This window comes from Nerophis ophidion, linkage group LG26 (genome assembly GCF_033978795.1).
Source record: "Nerophis ophidion isolate RoL-2023_Sa linkage group LG26, RoL_Noph_v1.0, whole genome shotgun sequence".
NCBI classification, from domain to species: domain Eukaryota; kingdom Metazoa; phylum Chordata; class Actinopteri; order Syngnathiformes; family Syngnathidae; genus Nerophis; species Nerophis ophidion.
Window position 1 is genome coordinate 27301840 of NC_084636.1, and position 17279 is coordinate 27319118.

Here is a 17279-nt window from a genome sequence, read left to right on the forward strand (position 1 = left end):
ACTTTCATCCCATTGATTTTTTTGAACATTGATGTTCCAGGTAATCTTATTTTCAGTGCATGTATAGGATAGGCAAATATAAGCCTCGGCTTCAGCCTATTCCTTTTCGGTCATTCTTTTTCTTTTCTTTTTGCGTGTAAATGTGTATGATTGTTAAATATGTATAATCTGTACTGTTAATTTGATTACACAAAATGCTTGATTACATGACCGAAACAAACTCATTTAATTCATGTCTGGAACCAGTTAACAGCCATAAACGAGGGACAACTGTAATGTTCTGCATGGTTTACAGGTGAATCATACTTTCCATTTGTGTCCCCGTTAGAAGATGGCAGGATGTCCAGTAATGTCCGCCGTGTTTTCGAGCCGCCGGCACAGGAAGTGGAGGAAGGACACCACTTCAGCAAAAGTCTGTCAGTCTCTCTCTTTTGTTCTTTCATTCACTGATTTATCCCTCAGTCACTTCCAACTATCAGCTCCCATTACACAGGCATTTTAATGATTGATATGTTTCTTAAGAGCCCCCTGTTATGAGTCACTTGCTATATATAAAGCTAAACATTGCATGAAGCATCCCGAGGAATGTTGTCACTCGTTGTGAGTCACGTCTGCAACGGAACACAAGTTTGTGCAACAATCCATGCAAGGCGATTTAAGCTGCCCTGCCGTGTGGGTTGTTTGTTACACACAAAATAACACAACAGGATGCAGAGTCTGACTGCTTAGAACAGCTAAATCCACATTGTTTAATGTGTTTCGGTGCACTGCCAGCTCCTGTGTAATAATCCTCTTCTCAGCAACAACCACAGCAGTTTTTGCGCATGAGTGCGCTCAATATAGCCTTGAGAGTCTTGTTCCGGCAAAAAATGGAATGTTACACATTGATTTTATTTGTGATGGTTTGACCTTTGCGCACTGTGGCTATAATTGTTGCCCAAAGTGAATAATTAAGACGCCTCTACAGACAAGGACAACTAAATTTGTTATATATACAAGGGCTTTTTCAATCTTATAATAGACACTTTTGAAGTCTGATTAATTATGATTAATCATTCATCTTTGCATGCATGATTAAAATTTGCTCAAGAAAATAACCCGATATTTGAATAACATTTTTTTATTTTGTAGTCAGAATGTCATTAAGAAACATGTTTTAAATATTTTACTAAATTGCAAGTCATTGATTTGCTCAAAACTTGGTGAATTAAATGCACATTTTGAAAGTCTTGGGGCACCTCACGATTCGATTACAATTCGGGATTCAGTAGCCACGATTCGATCAAAAATCGATTATTGACGCGTCATTAATTTATGTATATTGGTGCAGTTTTACATTTCTTCTCGTTTCACTAAATACGCGAACTTTAAAAAACAGCGCATTTGTAATAAGAAACAGTTAAATTCATTCCTCTTATTCTCAGTGAGGTGGCTCACTGCAGTCTGCCAAATTTGAGAAACAATCATCCATCCATCCCATCCATTTTCTACCGCTTATTCCCTTTCGGGGTCACGGGGGGCGCTGGCGCCTATCTCAGAAACAATCAGCATTACAATATTTACAATAAATACATCGATTATTGACGTTCACAAATCGATTTTAAAGTTAAAGTTAAAGTTAAAATACCAATGATTGTCACACACACTAGGTGTGGTGAAATGTGTCCTCTGCATTTGACCCATCCCCTTGATCACCCCCTGGGAAGTGAGGGGAGCAGTTGGCAGCAGTTGGCAGCAGCGGTGCTGCGCCCGGGAATCATTTATGGTGATTTAACCACCAATTCCAAACCCTTGATGCTGAGTGCCAAGCAGGGAGGTAATGGGTGCAATTTTTTATAGTCTTTGGTATGACTCGGCCGGGATTTGAACTCACAACCTACCGATCTCAGGGCGGACACTTCTAACCACTTGGTTTTATTTGCGATTAATTTAAAAATCGATTATTTTCCTCTCCTCTACTTTGCAATAATATTGCAAACAAGGTGCAGATGTATATTAGTATATAATGTTGTAAACAAACACACACACAAATGTACTTAGTGCAGCATTTACATCTGCACTTACTCTTCCTTAGTTTACCAGTTGTTTAAACAAACATCTTGCAGCACGCGGTCTCCTCAGATTTTAAGTGTCGTCCATGCGGTGGCTGTCCATTTGTAAAAGGAATTGTTTATTTTATCTGTGGTAAAGGCAGCCAGCAGTTTGTTGTCCTCTGTTTACTGTCTTTGCCAGCAGCGCCATCTTCACGTTCATATTTCGCTTCAAGAGGTTTTTTTTAACTTGACCTGCACCAATCATAAGAAAGTTTGTCGCTGCAATACTAACTAATTACCTCAGTGTTATCTAAAGTTCCATTGGAGTTTGTTTTAAGACGAATTAACTATCATCACACTGGTGTGTGACATGATCACTGCCTCTGCAATAGGTAAGAAAAGATGGTTTTGCATAATAGGTCCACTTTAAATTCCAAGCCCAAATTTTAGTAATAAGCATCCCCACCATTAGTATGCATAGCCAATGTCACAGTGAACCCTGTAGGATCCGCTGAAAACATCTGGTCTTACTTGCTTAAATCTTATAGCGAGAAGATCGACTTCACTTTGTTTTTCCAACCATGGAAAGGAAGAAAGTGAGTGTAAAGGACAGTGCTGAGAACAAGTAGTGGATGATATTCATTGAAATGAAGAAATAAATCATCAAAAACATATGTAGCCAACTTGGCAAAGCAATATGAGCGTATCACTGCTGGAAGCAAAATGAGTCTAACGCCAGCCAAAAATATTAAAATAATATCTTTACGGTTGACATATATCCAAGAAAATTAAAAAAAAAAAGCTGCTGATGATGTGTTTGATGACAAAGCAGCTGGAAAGAGATTTCAGAGGTCCATTTTGCTGTACATTATTATCACATTACGTCATAAAAGTACTGCAGTTGTTCATAGTACATTCTAGTGTATTGTTTTGTACAATATTATGTATCTAAAAGTTTGCTTTTCATTTTATAAGGCATGTTGCGTGTTAAAATTGTGCTGTTTTTTGGGATCTCGGGGCAATCCCCAATTACATTTATTGTATTGAAATGGAAGACTCTGATTTGAGATACAAGTAAGTGTTTTGCGTTAAGCGCTTCGTCATAGAACCAAATAAACTTGTAAGTTTAGTATATAAAAAGTAAATGTTTTCAATGCAAATATTGTACTGGGGTGCATGAGACTGTGGATAACAATAATCACTTTGACCACATTGTGATTTGTTAACAAGTGTATCGCACAACGCAGCCACAAAAGAACCAATGTTGTAATAGCAATAAGGAGCTAACTGCTTAGTCAGCATTAATACCGCTGATGAGTTCACGGCAACATTTTAAAGCGCAAGCAGAGGTCAATAAAAAAAAAAACCCAGGGTGTTACCGGTAATTTAAAAAAAAAAAAAATCACGAGTTTGTCTACAGCCACAGCTGTAAACTTAATTTTTGACATATCGCTAAAAGGGGAGTACCCATGGCTTACAGTCGTACCTCGCGACTCCACACTTTGAAGTATGCGGCTTCGCTCTATCGCAGATTTTTTTTTAAAGCATATTCAACATAGTTTTAGCCTAAATTAAGCATTTTCAAGCATAAAAATGGCTAAATTAACTAAAAATATCAATGCTACTGTTAGGTACCTCTCACATTTGAATCGATACAATACCTGGGAATCAATACCAGTACTCAACGGTACCAATTTTTTGATACAACTGGGTTGTCCAGTTATATGTTGTTTTCTTCTTACGTTTCTGGGTCTCATTTGCAAGTACTATGAAGACTTTGCATGCAGTTGCGATTCCAAATAGGGTACAGGCTATGGTAGAGCTGTGCATAGAGAGAGTATGGCCAATTCGGGTTCAAAATTGGTTCCAAACATGGCGCCCTGTAGTCATGTCAGGAGCTTTTGACCAATCAGGAAAAGTACGGCCAGACGATCTCCTAAAGGATTGGTCAAAAGCCACTCACGTAACTACAGGGCGGCATGTTTGAGAACAACTCTGAAACCGAGGTTAGCAATACTCTCTCTGTATGCGGCTCTTGGCTCTGGACTACAGTGTATTATCTAGGACGTAGTCTTTGTCATTAAGTTGAATGTGCTAATCTAGTCTTTTTTTGCACAAACAAAGTGTTTATGCCGTACGTATTGTACTTATTACACACCACTTTGACTGTAACATATTAGTTGTCGTTTTCATTACTAAATTTGTTGAAATCACCTGTAAAATCGCTAATGCTAATCAGTAGCATGTGCATGGAAAAGCAATGTAATTTAGCATTAAGTTAGCACATTTTGAAAAGTGGAGCCCTGCTTTAGCGTATTCCATCAGGCATACATACTTGCTTTGTAGGCATTGAAAATTGCAACATCATCCAGAGACAGCTCGACTTAGTCCACTTTAAGCGCTGCTTGAGTGATTGTTTCCTCGCCAAGGTTTTGAGCCGATGTTTAGTCTGCAATCGGACGGAAAGTCACGAAGGTATCGAATATGGCACAGATTCATTTTATGTGAATCGATGCCTGGAAATACCGATGAAATTCGGTCGATGCCTATAAAAGTAAAGAATTCGGTATTCATACCTGACTAGAGTAGTATTGGCCATCAGATCCAGAACCAAACAGACTGTGTTGTTCAGTATCGTGGTCACTGATTGGCTTAGCCTCAGACAACAATGGGATATTGGATTAAAACAATGTAAAAGTGACTAAAGGGGGTTATTTCATGTTTAGTGGGCTTTTGTAATGTTAAAAAACGTATTTAGAATGTAGTAAATTGTTTTGTATGCTCTAGTTAGGAAAACATTTGATTTGTAATTATTAATTCCTACTTTGCCGGAATTAATTTTCCACAGTCAGGCCTGGGATCAATTAACAGAAATAAACAATGGTTTACTGTATTAGCTTGTGTAGATCACGTGCCTCGTGACTTTAGGAGACTGTGGTTATTTGAATACAGGCCTTAGCGGCATCATTTACGCGCAGGGGTGTCCAAGCTTTTTCCATCCAAGGGCTGCATACTGAAAAGTCAATGTGTGAATTATAGTTACATAGCGCTTTTCTCTAGAGACTCAAAGCGCTTTACATACTGAAACCCATTATTTAAACTACATTTAAACCACTGTGGATGGCACTGGGAGCGGTGGGTCAAGTGTCTTGGCCAAGGACACAACCGGTAGTGACTTGGATGGCGGAAGCGAGAATCGAACCTGGAACCCTCAAGTTGCTGGCACAGCCGCTCTACCAACCGAGCCACGCCGCCCTACAAACAGCTGATACATATTTAATGATAAAAGTTGATGTCAGCTTGGATGGCAACGTGTATGATTATTAGTTATTGGTAACATAATGTCAAGTTTTTCTCATTTCATAACTTACATTTCATTACATGTTAAGTTATTTTTGTTTGATTTTATCCCGACAATATGCGGGCGACGATATGATTTACGTAAAATCATTTTTTTATACCATGCAGACATCTATGATATGTTTAATGAACATTAAAGATCAATTATCAATTTGACAGACTATTCATCCTGTGAGAGACATTTATACTTAACGTAATTATAATTGTTCATTTACTGTTACACTTGTTTCATAGTAGTACCTCAACTTACAAGCTGACGGAGCTCTTAACTCAAAACATGTGTATCTCAAAACATCATCTCCCATTGAAATAAATTGAAATCAATGCTTGGCCCCCAAAAGAGCAGAATTTTAACATGTAACTTATATTTTAAAAAGAAAAGCACACTTTAATATAAGAATATTCTATAAAAACAATACAATAGATTGTACTACTTTTAACTTTTATGGACAGGATTTCTAGGCGCAGTCAAGGCGTTGAGGGGTTCCGGTTTGGTGACCGCGGGATTAGGTCTCTGCTTTTTGCAGAGGATGTGGTCCTGATGCCTTCATCTGGCCAGGATCTTCAGCTCTCACTGGATTGGTTCGCAGCCGAGTGTGAAGCGACCGGAATGAGAATCAGCACCTCCAAGTCCGAGACCATTGTTCTCGCCCGGAAAAGGGTGGAGTGCCATCTCCGGGTTGGGGAGGAGACCCTGCCCCAAGTGGAGGAGTTCAAGTACCTAGGAGTCTTGTTCACGAGTGGGGGAAGAGTGGATCGTGAGATCGACAGGCGGATCGGTGCGGCGTCTTCAGTAATGCGGACGTTGTACCGATCCGTTGTGGTGAAGAAGGAGCTGAGCCGGAAGGCAAAGTTCTCAATTTACCGGTCGATCTACGTTCCCATCCTCACCTATGGTCATGAGCTTTGGGTCATGACCAAAAGGATAAGATCACGGGTACAAGCGGCCGAAATGAGTTTCCTCCGCCGTGTGGCGGGGCTCTCCCTTAGAGATAGGGTGAGAAGCTCTGCCATCCGGGAGGAACTCAAAGTAAAGCCGCTGCTCCTCCACATCGAGAGGAGCCAGATGAGGTGGTTCGGGCATCTGGTCAGAATGCCACCCGAACGCCTCCCTTTGGAGTTGTTTAGGGCACGTCCAACCAGTAGGAGGCCTTGGGTAAGACCCAGGACACATTGAAGTGAAGTGAATTATATTTATATAGCACTTTTCTCTAGTGACTCAAAGCGCTTTACATAGTGAAACCCAATATCTAAGTTACATTTAAACCAGTGTGGGTGGCACTGGGAGCACGTGGGTAAAGTGTCTTGCCCAAGGACACAACGGCAGTGACTAGGATGGCGAAAGCGGGAATCGAACCTGCAACCCTCAAGTTGCTGGCACGGCCACTCTACCAACCGAGCTATACCGCCCCTATGAGACTATGTCTCCCGGCTGGGACTATGTCTCCCCGCTGGCCTAGGAACGCCTCGGGATCCCCCGGGAAGACCTAGACGAAATAGCTGGGGAGAGGGAAGTCTGGGCCTCCTTGCTTAGGCTGCTGCCCCCGCGACCCGACCTCGGATAAGCGGAAGAAGATGGATGGATGGAGATTGTACTATTAACAACTGCAGTAGTTTTATAAAATAATGTAATAGTAATGTACAGCATTTATATTGGAGATTCTATTTCTATGTCTCTTTCAGCAGCTTTCACATTTTCATGGATAAATGTGCGCCTCCTTGGTATTATTTTAAATTCTTGCCTGGGCATTCGAGACTCCTTCTGCTTCATCATTAGTGCAGAGTAGTGATCCGCTCAAATTGCTTCGTCATGTTTTGATGAATATCATCCACTTCTTCTCAGCACTGTCCTTCACACTCATGTTCCTCTTTCCCAAACAAAGTTATTTCCATAGAACGGATGTTTTGGTTAGGTCTTACAGGGTTCAGTCTGACATCTGCTACGCTGACTCATGGCGGAGATGCTTGTAACTCAAATTTTTGCTTGCAACGTAAAACATAACAATTAGCTTTTATCTCAAAACAGTCGTAAGTGAGATACCACTGTATGTAAAATGTTCAGTTCAGATCAGTTCTGTTCAGTTGCCTAAAACTTTGCCTGCAACCTTATTGAACAATTTATGATAGTTTGATGATGGCTCTTATTGCTTGGATTTTACTGACATCATGTCTCGCCCAATGAATACTGGTGGTGGTGGTCAAGCTCACTCTGTTCTCAGTGCGTACAAGGCGCCATTTAGCCTTTCTTGAAGTAAAAATGCCTTATGTTTGTGTTGTTTTTGCCTGTACAAATCGTTCAAATCGTGAAAAGAATAGACGTTTCTTCTGAATTCTTTGAAAGGCAATTAAGAAGGGCGAAAGATTTTATGAAACGACAACGAGAAAGTCACGCAGCTCACACTCCATTCCAAGGGAGCTGAGTTGAAGAATGCATGAGTTTGCAGTGATCACTTTGTGAAAGGTTTGTTTGGTTTTTATTGTTAATGGATTATTTCCCATTTAAGTATTATCTTCATATAATTTGTATTTCTTAAAAAACATGTTTGCTATGAGTGTTTTTAAAAAGCATCAACTCGGTGAGTCTAAACCAGGGGTGTCAAAAGTACAGCCCGTGGGAACAGGTTTTTACCGGCCCGCGTGATAAGTTTGCCAAGTACAAAAATGAGCTGCTTTGTATTAATTTTTTTTAATAACGAAATAAACTGCAGTTCTAAATGTGTCCACTGGATGTTTTGGTTGGGCAAATATGTTAGGCAAGCAAAATGTTTAAACACAGAGGTACACAGTAAAGGGTGACTGTGGCTCCTCCTCCTCCTCGACCCTCATGAAACTTTAAACCTGACGTTTTATGTCTTCTGCTTCGAACACATCGTCATTTGGCACCCTTACTCCCTTATCATGTCTCTGTCAAAGACAAGAAAAGTGAACTTAACCCTTTACAATAGTTTTTACCTCCGTTTCTTACGGTTTGTTGAGTTAGCACTGGATTGATACGTGGACATGAGAAAGGATGCATTTGATACCTAGAAGAGTTTACATGTTGTGTTTTTTGTTCAATCCCAGAAAGACTGTGGCTTAAAGTTTAATCCTGGCTTTGTAGATACACTGAGACCAAGTCTAAACTCATTGTGTTTTTTAAACTGCACTAATTTCCTCAAATTTTTTGACAAATTTGAAGTGTTTTGTCTAGAGGATTATTTGGGATGTGTACGTTTTCATAATGTGCTTTCTTCTATTTTCGGCCAAAGTAAAACAAAGAAAACAACCTGGAGTTGTCATTATTTTGAAGTTATCATGCCATGATTTTACCAATACGGCCCACTTGGGAATAGATTTTCCTCCATGTGGCCCCTGAGCTAAAATGAGTTTGACACCCCTGGTCTAAACATTAGAAAGCAAATGTGAGCAAAACCTAAAAGGGTTAAGTTTTTTACCAGAGGCAGCCATCATAAATGAAGCTTTCAGCACATACAGAATATTGACATCTATAATTATATTTTCATAAATACGGGGGGGGGGGAAAAAGGCTACTCGTTAATGATGCGTGCAAGAGCAACAAACATGGCTGGAGATGCCAAGTTAAATCATGAAATGCAACCTTGCTACCCGAGCAAAAACGATGCATATTCTTGACCCAGCCACACACAAAGAAGTCATAGACTTCCATGCTTTTCCAAGTTTTTATCCCTTTTGTCGTGTAGAATGGTGTCTGGAGCACAATGGTTCGATATGTCTGGGAACGCGACCAACGGATAATCCTAAATATAACTTGACTAATTTTTTTTTTATAAAGTATAGGGATCTATTCCATTACATAGTTAGATTTTTGCGCTCGTATCTGCTTTTTGCACAAAGATTTAAGCCTCTTTTGTACTCAGATAATCACATGAAGAAGTCACGTGATGAAATACAAACAACGTGTCATTCAGTTGGTGTACGTATTAATAAAGTGTCTCCTCAGTATTAAAAAAAACAAAATCCAGCATGGAAAAAGCGCCTCATTGTTATCGGTTCTTAGAAAATCTGCCACAACATCCTCTTGTCTTTCTCAGCTTTCCTGTCTCTAAATTTCCCCCACCGCTTTTGTGTGTGGGTCGCAGGTCTTGATCCAGGAGGGTGGGGGAGGCCGAGTCCAGAGGGGAGGCGCGTCCACCACGTGAAGGCTCCGCCCCTCCTTTCCTCATCTGACTGGGATGAATGGTGAGGGAGGGAAGAAAGAAGAGAGACAACAGAGTTTTAATCACTCATTTGCCTGAGTTGTGTTGGCTTCCGGCAGGCGGGAACCAGAAGCTTCGAGGAAAGTTCTGTTGACTGCCGTGAAGGCAAACCAGAGGAGCTGAAGTCCAGGCATGTGCTGAGCCGCCATCCAGTCCAGGTGGTCAGCATGATCTCCCACTACCCACTGGCCACCATCTTGCCCTGGCCTCCATCCCCCAGCCACCACTACCCCGACCTGGACTGCACCCTGCTGCTGGAGGGCGACGGAGGGGTGGCCCTGCAGAGGTATCAGGCTCGCTCCCCAGAGGGAAGCCCCCGGCACTGGGTGAGTACGCCTGTTTAGTCTGCCTTGTGTGTGTTTGCATTGAAAGGGAGGCTCCGTCTTGTTCAACAATCCTGCACATGTTGTTTTGAACTTCATTCAAGGACGGGAATTCAACAGTACAACATTTCACACAGTCTTCATATTGTCATGTTTGGTTGGTTTAAACCAGGGGTCGGCAACCCAAAACATTGATAGAGCCAAATTGGACCCATGATACAAAAAACTAATCTGTCTGGAGCCGCAAAAAATGACAAGCAGTATATACGTGTTATAATGAAGACAACACATTATGTAAGGGTCTAATATTAGCTATATTATATATATTATAATTATTGATTGATATTGATTGATTGATATTAGCCTACTATCAAAAAGACTATGTGTCACAGGCTGAAGCAAGTCTTCGCTGACAGAAATGTTGAAATCTAATATTTATTCTACCCATTTTTACAACATTAGAAACCATTAGTAAATTTGAAGGTACTCAGAAGGTTAGATAACTCCCTGAAATGACTGGCTTTTATTGGCCAAAGGTATAGATGTGTGTGTCCAAGTTAAAGGAAACGGCAGGCTGTCTTCTTTTTAATAGATTTATTACAATCTTTGGCAAGCTAGGCAATGTTTGCTGCGGTCTGGAACATCATGGCGCACAACTATCTGAGATACAGCCCATATTACATACAGATAGTGTGTCATGAGACATGCAAATATAAATTATATACAAAGGGGATACAGGTAAAAGATATTAAATGAGCTCAAATATACCTACAAACGAGGCATAATGATGCAACATGTACATATAGCTAGCCTAAATAACATGATAGGATTGATTAGCTTGCAGTCATACACTGACCAAATATGCCTGGTAAGCACTCCAACAAGTCAATAACATCAACAGAGCACGCCTTTGTGCATCCACACACAGCATAAAAGTTTTGGTGGACAAAATGAGACAAAGAAGGAGTGGAAGATTTTACATGTTAACAAACTGATGTGTCACAGTCCATAGTATGTTGAGTTCAAGAACCGCTGAAATTAGTAGGACAAAACGATGTTCACCCAATACTCTCATCAGTGACGCATACACACAAACATATTCAACAGTGGGCTTTCTAACAATTGGGAATTTTTGTGTCATGTTTTTCCTCAAAAAAAAAAACCATATATACCATATTTTTCCATTTTCAATCCTTTTTTTAAAACACTCCAGGGAGCTACTATGGTGGCACTAAAAAGCCGCATGTGGCTCGAGTGCCGCGTGTTGCTGACCCCCGGGTTAAACGGTTGCTTTGGTCAAGAGTGAATGCCCTCATCCGAACCCTGGTGTGCACCAAACAAGTGGACCGGGACCCATCATTGAAATATTATCGCTTCATTGGGCAGTTTTAAGTGACAAATATGTCAGAGAAAATGTTCGTTAAAAGTATATATTTTGGAGATGGTAAATAAAGCAAAATATAAAAACCCAGGAGACATATTTTAATTTGGAGTATATGAGTTACGTCATATAGTATATAGTACAGTAATACCTTGATAATCACTGGTAATTAGCTCCGGACATGACTGCAATAAATTCCTTTCCGCTAAATCGAAATAATCAATTATACATTTTCATAGCTAAAGCATAAAAAACATGTTTATTACCTTCTAAATAAATTTTTAGCATTATGAGAGCCCTCATAATGAGACATAAAATAACACATTTAAGTCACCTTTACACTCTTTTATTTCAATGTGTAATGCTTCCTGAGGCTGAGTCAATCAATGGCCACGATACTGATTGGGTTGGTCTCCTCTAGTGGCCAATACTACTGTAGTATTAGTATGTTTTAGTTTATTTATCAATTTTTATGCTTGATTCTTAATTAAGGACCAAAAATAGTAGAATATGCTTTAAAATCTCCCAAAAATCTCTGATGTGGTGAAGCGCAACATGGCAAGGCAGGACTGTTTCACGCTCTGAATCTTGTGGTATCACGTTACGGTACATGCCTCATGGTCATGACAATCGCTCCACATAGCGATGCTGCAGATTATCGATATATTTCTCCAAATGAATTACGATCGCTGGCAAAGGAGGTGGCTTAGCTAGTTTGCCGTATCACCCAATTATTTTATTCATGAACCTTTTCTTGACACTTCCGCATTATTAAAGCAAAAGTCAGTCCTCATTTTGAAGTTTACTGCCCAAGTATGCTATATTAAATGACGATACACGGAAAGGTGCTTTGATAATCCATTGTATGATGAAATGTTGTGATAGTTTGCCATATTGACAGGAATATGTCACAAAAGCTGCTTGATCAAATGGTAGAGGTGGAAGATACTGAACATTTTGCCATCACTCCAATACCAAATAAATACAGGCCCAGTAATGTCAATACTGATACCGATACCAAATATTTTTACTTTATAATTTTTAAAATCATTGAATGACTTTCTACTTTTGCCTTTTAATGTGTTGATCATGTTTATAAGCACAATTAAACAGAACCATTTTAGGCAAAAGAAAAAAAATTGGTTTGTCCCCTAGCTTATGGACAATTTGACAATAAATATATAAAACAGCGATATTGATAATTGTAAAAAAGGCGATATTACACAATCTCTTACACTTTAGGCTTTTCTTGGTCAGGGGTCCCCACAGCGAGTCAATCAAGAGAATAGTTTTGGTTTACTGTTTACACCCATTGTAACTTCTGTAACAACCCTGGCCGGGAATTGACTTATGCCCTCTGCCATAAAAAGCAAAAGTATGTCAGTACTCATTATACAAACCCTGTTTCCATATGAGTTGGGAAATTGTGTTTGATGTAAATATAAACTGAATACAATGATTTGCGAATCCTTTTCAACCCATATTCAATCAAATGCACTACAAAGACGAGATATTTGATGTTCAATCTCATAAACTTTATTTTTTTTTTGCAAATAATACTTAACTTACAATTTTAATGGGTGCAACACATGCCAAAGTAGTTGGGAAAGGGCATGTTCATCACCCTTTCTTTTAACAACACTCAATAAACGTTTGGGAAATGAAGAAACTAATTGTTGAAGCTTTGAAAGTGGAATTCTTTCCCATTCTTGTTTTATGTAGAGCTTCAGTCGTTCAACAGTCCGGGGTCTCCGCTGTCGTATTTTACGTTTCATAATGCGCCACAAATTTTCGATGGGAGACAGGTCTGGACTGCAGGAGGGCCAGGAACGTACCTGCACTCTTTTTTTACGAAACCACCCTGTTGTAACACTTGTCTTGCTAAATAAGCAGGGGCGTCCATGATAACGTTGCTTGAATGACAACATGTGTTGTTCCAAAACCTGTATGGACCTTTCAGCATTAATGGTGCCTTCACACATGTGTAAGTTACCCATGCCTTGGGCACTAATACACCCCCATACCATCACAGATGCTGGCTTTTGGACTTTGCGCCTATAACAATTCGAATGGTTATTTTCCTCTTTGTTCTGGAGAACACCACGTCCTCTGTTTCCAAATATAATTTGAAATGTGGACTCGTCAGACCACAGAACACCTTTCCAATTTGCATCAGTCCATCTTAGGTGAGCTCAGGCCCAGCCAAGCCGGCGGCATTTCAGGATATTGTTGATAAATGGGTTTGGCTTTGCATAGTAGAGTTTTAACTTGCACTTACAGATGTAGCGACCAACTGTAGTTACTGACAGTGGTGTTATGAAGTGTTCCTGAGCCCATGTGGTGATATCCTTTACACACTGATGTCGGTTTTTGATGCAGTACCGCCTGAGGGATCAAAAGTCCGTAATATCATCGCTTCATGCAGTGATTTATCCAGATTCTCTGAACTTTTTGATTATGTTACGGACCGTGGATGGTAAAATCCCTAAATTCCTTGCAATAGCTCATTGAGAAATGTTGTTCTAAAACTATTCGAAAATTTGCTTACAAAGTGGTGACCCTCACCCCATCTTTGTTTGTGAATTACTTAGCATTTCATGTAGGCTGCTTTTATACCCAATTATGGCACCCAAATGTTCCAAATTAGCCTGCACACCTGTGGGATGTTCCGAATAAGTGTTTGATGAGCATTCCTCAACTTTATCAGTATTTATTGCCACCTTTCCCAACTTCTTTGTCACGTGTTGTTGGCATCAAATTCTAAAGTCAATGATTATTTGCAAAAAAAAACTTTGCAACTTTTATTGGTAGATTGCATAATACAGTATGTATTCCGTACAATTGACGACTAAATAGTAACACCTGAATAAGTTTTTCAACTTGTTTAAGTTGGGGTCCACGTTAATCAATTCATGGTTTGTGTGACTTTCAATGGAAAAAAGTAGCGCCACCTTTTGGACAAATACAAGCACAGATCGAAATCAATACAAGAAAATAAATAACCAAAATATTTACGTTATATTTAAATGAATAGACTGCAAAGACAAGATACTTAATGTTCGAACTGGAAAACAAAATGTTTTAGCAAATATTAGCTAATTTGAAATTTGATTCCTGCTACATGTTTCAAAAAAGCTGGCACAAAAGGCAAAAAGACTAAGAAAGTTGAGGAATGCTCACCAAACCTTTATTTGGAACATCCCACAGGTGAACAGGCTAATTGTGAACAGCTGGGTGCCATGATTGGGTATAAAAGCCGCTTCCATGAAATGTTAAGTCATTCACAAACAAGGACGGGGCGAGGGTCGTCACTTTGTGAACAAATGCGTGAGAAAATTGTCAAACAGTTTAAGAACAACATTACTCGACGAGCTATTGCAAGGAATTTAGGGATTTCACCATCTACGGTCCGTAATATCATCAAAAGGTTCAGAGAATCTGAAGAAATCACTGCTTGTAAGTGACTTATTTATCACAACATGGGCTCTGGAACCCTTCAGAAAACCACTGTCAGTAACTACAGTTCGTCGCTACATCTGTAAGTGCAATTTAGAACTCTACTATGCAAAGCGAAAGCCATTTATCAACAACACCCAGAAACGGCGCTGGCTTCGCTGGGCCCGAGCTCATTTAAGATGGACTGATGCAAAGTGGAAAAGTGTTCTATGGTCCTTGGAGTCTACATTTCAATTTTTGGGGGGAAACTGTGGACGTCTTGTCTCTGGACCAAAGAGGAAAAGAACCATCTGGATTGTTAAAGGCGCACATTTCAAAAGCCAGCATGTGCGATGGTATGGTTTTGTATTAGTGCCCGTGGCATGGGTAACTTACACATCTGCTGAAATGTAAATATACAGGTTTTGGAGCAACATACTGTATGTTGCCATCCAGGCAACGTTATCATGGATGACCCTGCTTATTTCAGCAATACAATACCAAGCCACGTGTTACAACACTGTGGCTTCATAGTATAAGAGTGCGGGTACTAGACTGGCCTGCCTTTAGTCCAGACCTGTCTCCCGTTGAAAATGTGTGGCGCATTGTGAAGCCTAAAATACAACAAATGAGACCCCAGACTGTTGAACACTTGGTCTCTTCAGTTCCCAAACGTTTACTGAGTGTTGTTAAAAGGAAAGGCCATGTAACACAGTGGTAAAAATGCCCCTCTGTCAACTTTCTTGCAATTGGTTGCTCCCATTAAATTGTAAGTTAATGATTATTTGCTAAAAAAAATATGTTTCTCAGTTCAAACGTTAAATATCTAGTCTTTGCAGTTTATTCAATTGAATATAAGTTGAAAATGATTTGCAAGTCATTGTATTCTGATTTTATTTACGAATTACGGAACGAGCCAACTTCACTGGTTTTGGGTTTTGTACTATTGCCTCTCATTCAAATCCTTTTGGCTTTTCACGCTTTTGGTCACATGACAAAAATATCAGTCAAGCCATTTTTAAAATGTTTAGTAAGGAACCATACATTTTGAATGCAGCTCGACTTTCTCTGCCAGCGTCTTCCTTCCTCTGTTTGGTTCCGTTCCACAGCACAAAACAGAGCACTGACCTCTGGTAACACCCAAAGGGAGGATTGCTGACCTCCCATTGACGGAGAAAGCCATTACTCACACACACAAGCTGCAGAATGCGAGAAGTCCTAATGTCTCTTAGAAAGTGTGTCAGAGTCGATATCTAAACTTGCTGAAAATGTCACTTTAGGCCGCCTGTCAGCGTCTGCGTTTTGTCAGCGTGTGACTGACCTGCAGCGACAGGCACGTGCGCTGATGGGACCCTCAAGTGTGGAAAAGTGTCAGTCACATGCGAGTGTTAGTGTGTGTGTGTGTGTGTGTAGCCCGTCAAACATCCCGGCACTAGTGTCCTCCGCTGCTCGCTGCACTCTTTCCTCCCATTGTTTGCTGCCGGGGTTGGGGGGCTGAGGTTGGAAGGTTTAAGTGCACTTAGTGCTTCTATCAGTTCCATGTTAGCATCTTGTGACTTTTAGTGTTATAACAGCTGCATGGCAATAAAGGGGATTATAAAAGGAGCACGAGGAGTGCAGTAAAAATAATTATGTAACAATAAACAAACCTGGTATGTATACATTTGCCATCTGCTGGCATGACTATGAAGGTGTACACTCCAGACCACTAGGGGGCAGACGTTTTTTTTTAATGTGCGATACATTGGTACTTTTGTCCAAGTATGACAGAAAATTGTATGAAAATTTAAGCAAAAATATATTGTAAAAACAATTACTCCGTTACAGACAGACAAAATAATTGACAAAAAAATATATTTTATCTGGATAAATTTACCTGCTTTATGCGACACTGGCCGAGAAGAGTCAGAGCAAATGTAACAAGGAGAAATGGGAATTGATAAGATTTTTGAGATTCCGATTTACGATTTCTATTCTGCTTAATCGATTCTCTTATCGATTATCATTTAAATACCCGGAAAGAAAACAAGGTGATTAGCATCGACTTGGGGCGGTTTAGCTCGGTTGGTAGAGTGGCCGTGCCAGCAACTTGAGGGTTGCAGGTTCGATTCCCGCTTCAGCCATCCTAGTCACTGCCGTTGTGTCCTTGGGCAAGACACTTTACCCACCTGCTCCCAGTGCCACCCACACTGGTTTGAATGTAACTTAGATATTGGGTTTCACTATGTAAAGCGCTTTGAGTCACTAGAGAAAAAGCGCTATATAAATATAATTCACTTCACTTTGTTCAGTTTAGAAAAACAAGTTTACAAACACAACAGTGAACTCTTAAAATACCCCCAAAAAATTTTGCTTTGAAAATATCCATAATATAAAAATAAAATAAATATTCTACTGTTGTAATTAACAAAATACAGCATCAATTATTTTGTGACAAATTACTATTACACAAAAATGTTAAGTAATGATGTTTAACATTTTTCAAATAGAATTGTAAAGTTTTATTTTTTTTTATGTATATATACAGTAT

At 39.8% G+C, this 17279-nt stretch overlaps 1 protein-coding gene across 1 annotated transcript in view; it reads left to right on the top strand.

Moving 5' to 3' along the window:
• Window positions 1-353: 353 nt before the first annotated feature.
• The window catches only part of rgl1 (ral guanine nucleotide dissociation stimulator-like 1), a 101451-nt gene continuing 84525 nt past the window's right edge, over window positions 354-17279 (top strand). The window contains exons 1-3 of the mRNA XM_061888313.1: window positions 354-412; window positions 9494-9593; window positions 9670-9936. Of these exons, the coding sequence (XP_061744297.1) occupies window positions 9591-9593; window positions 9670-9936 (270 nt within the window). The 5' untranslated portion in view covers window positions 354-412; window positions 9494-9590. The remainder of the gene's footprint in view (window positions 413-9493; window positions 9594-9669; window positions 9937-17279) is intronic.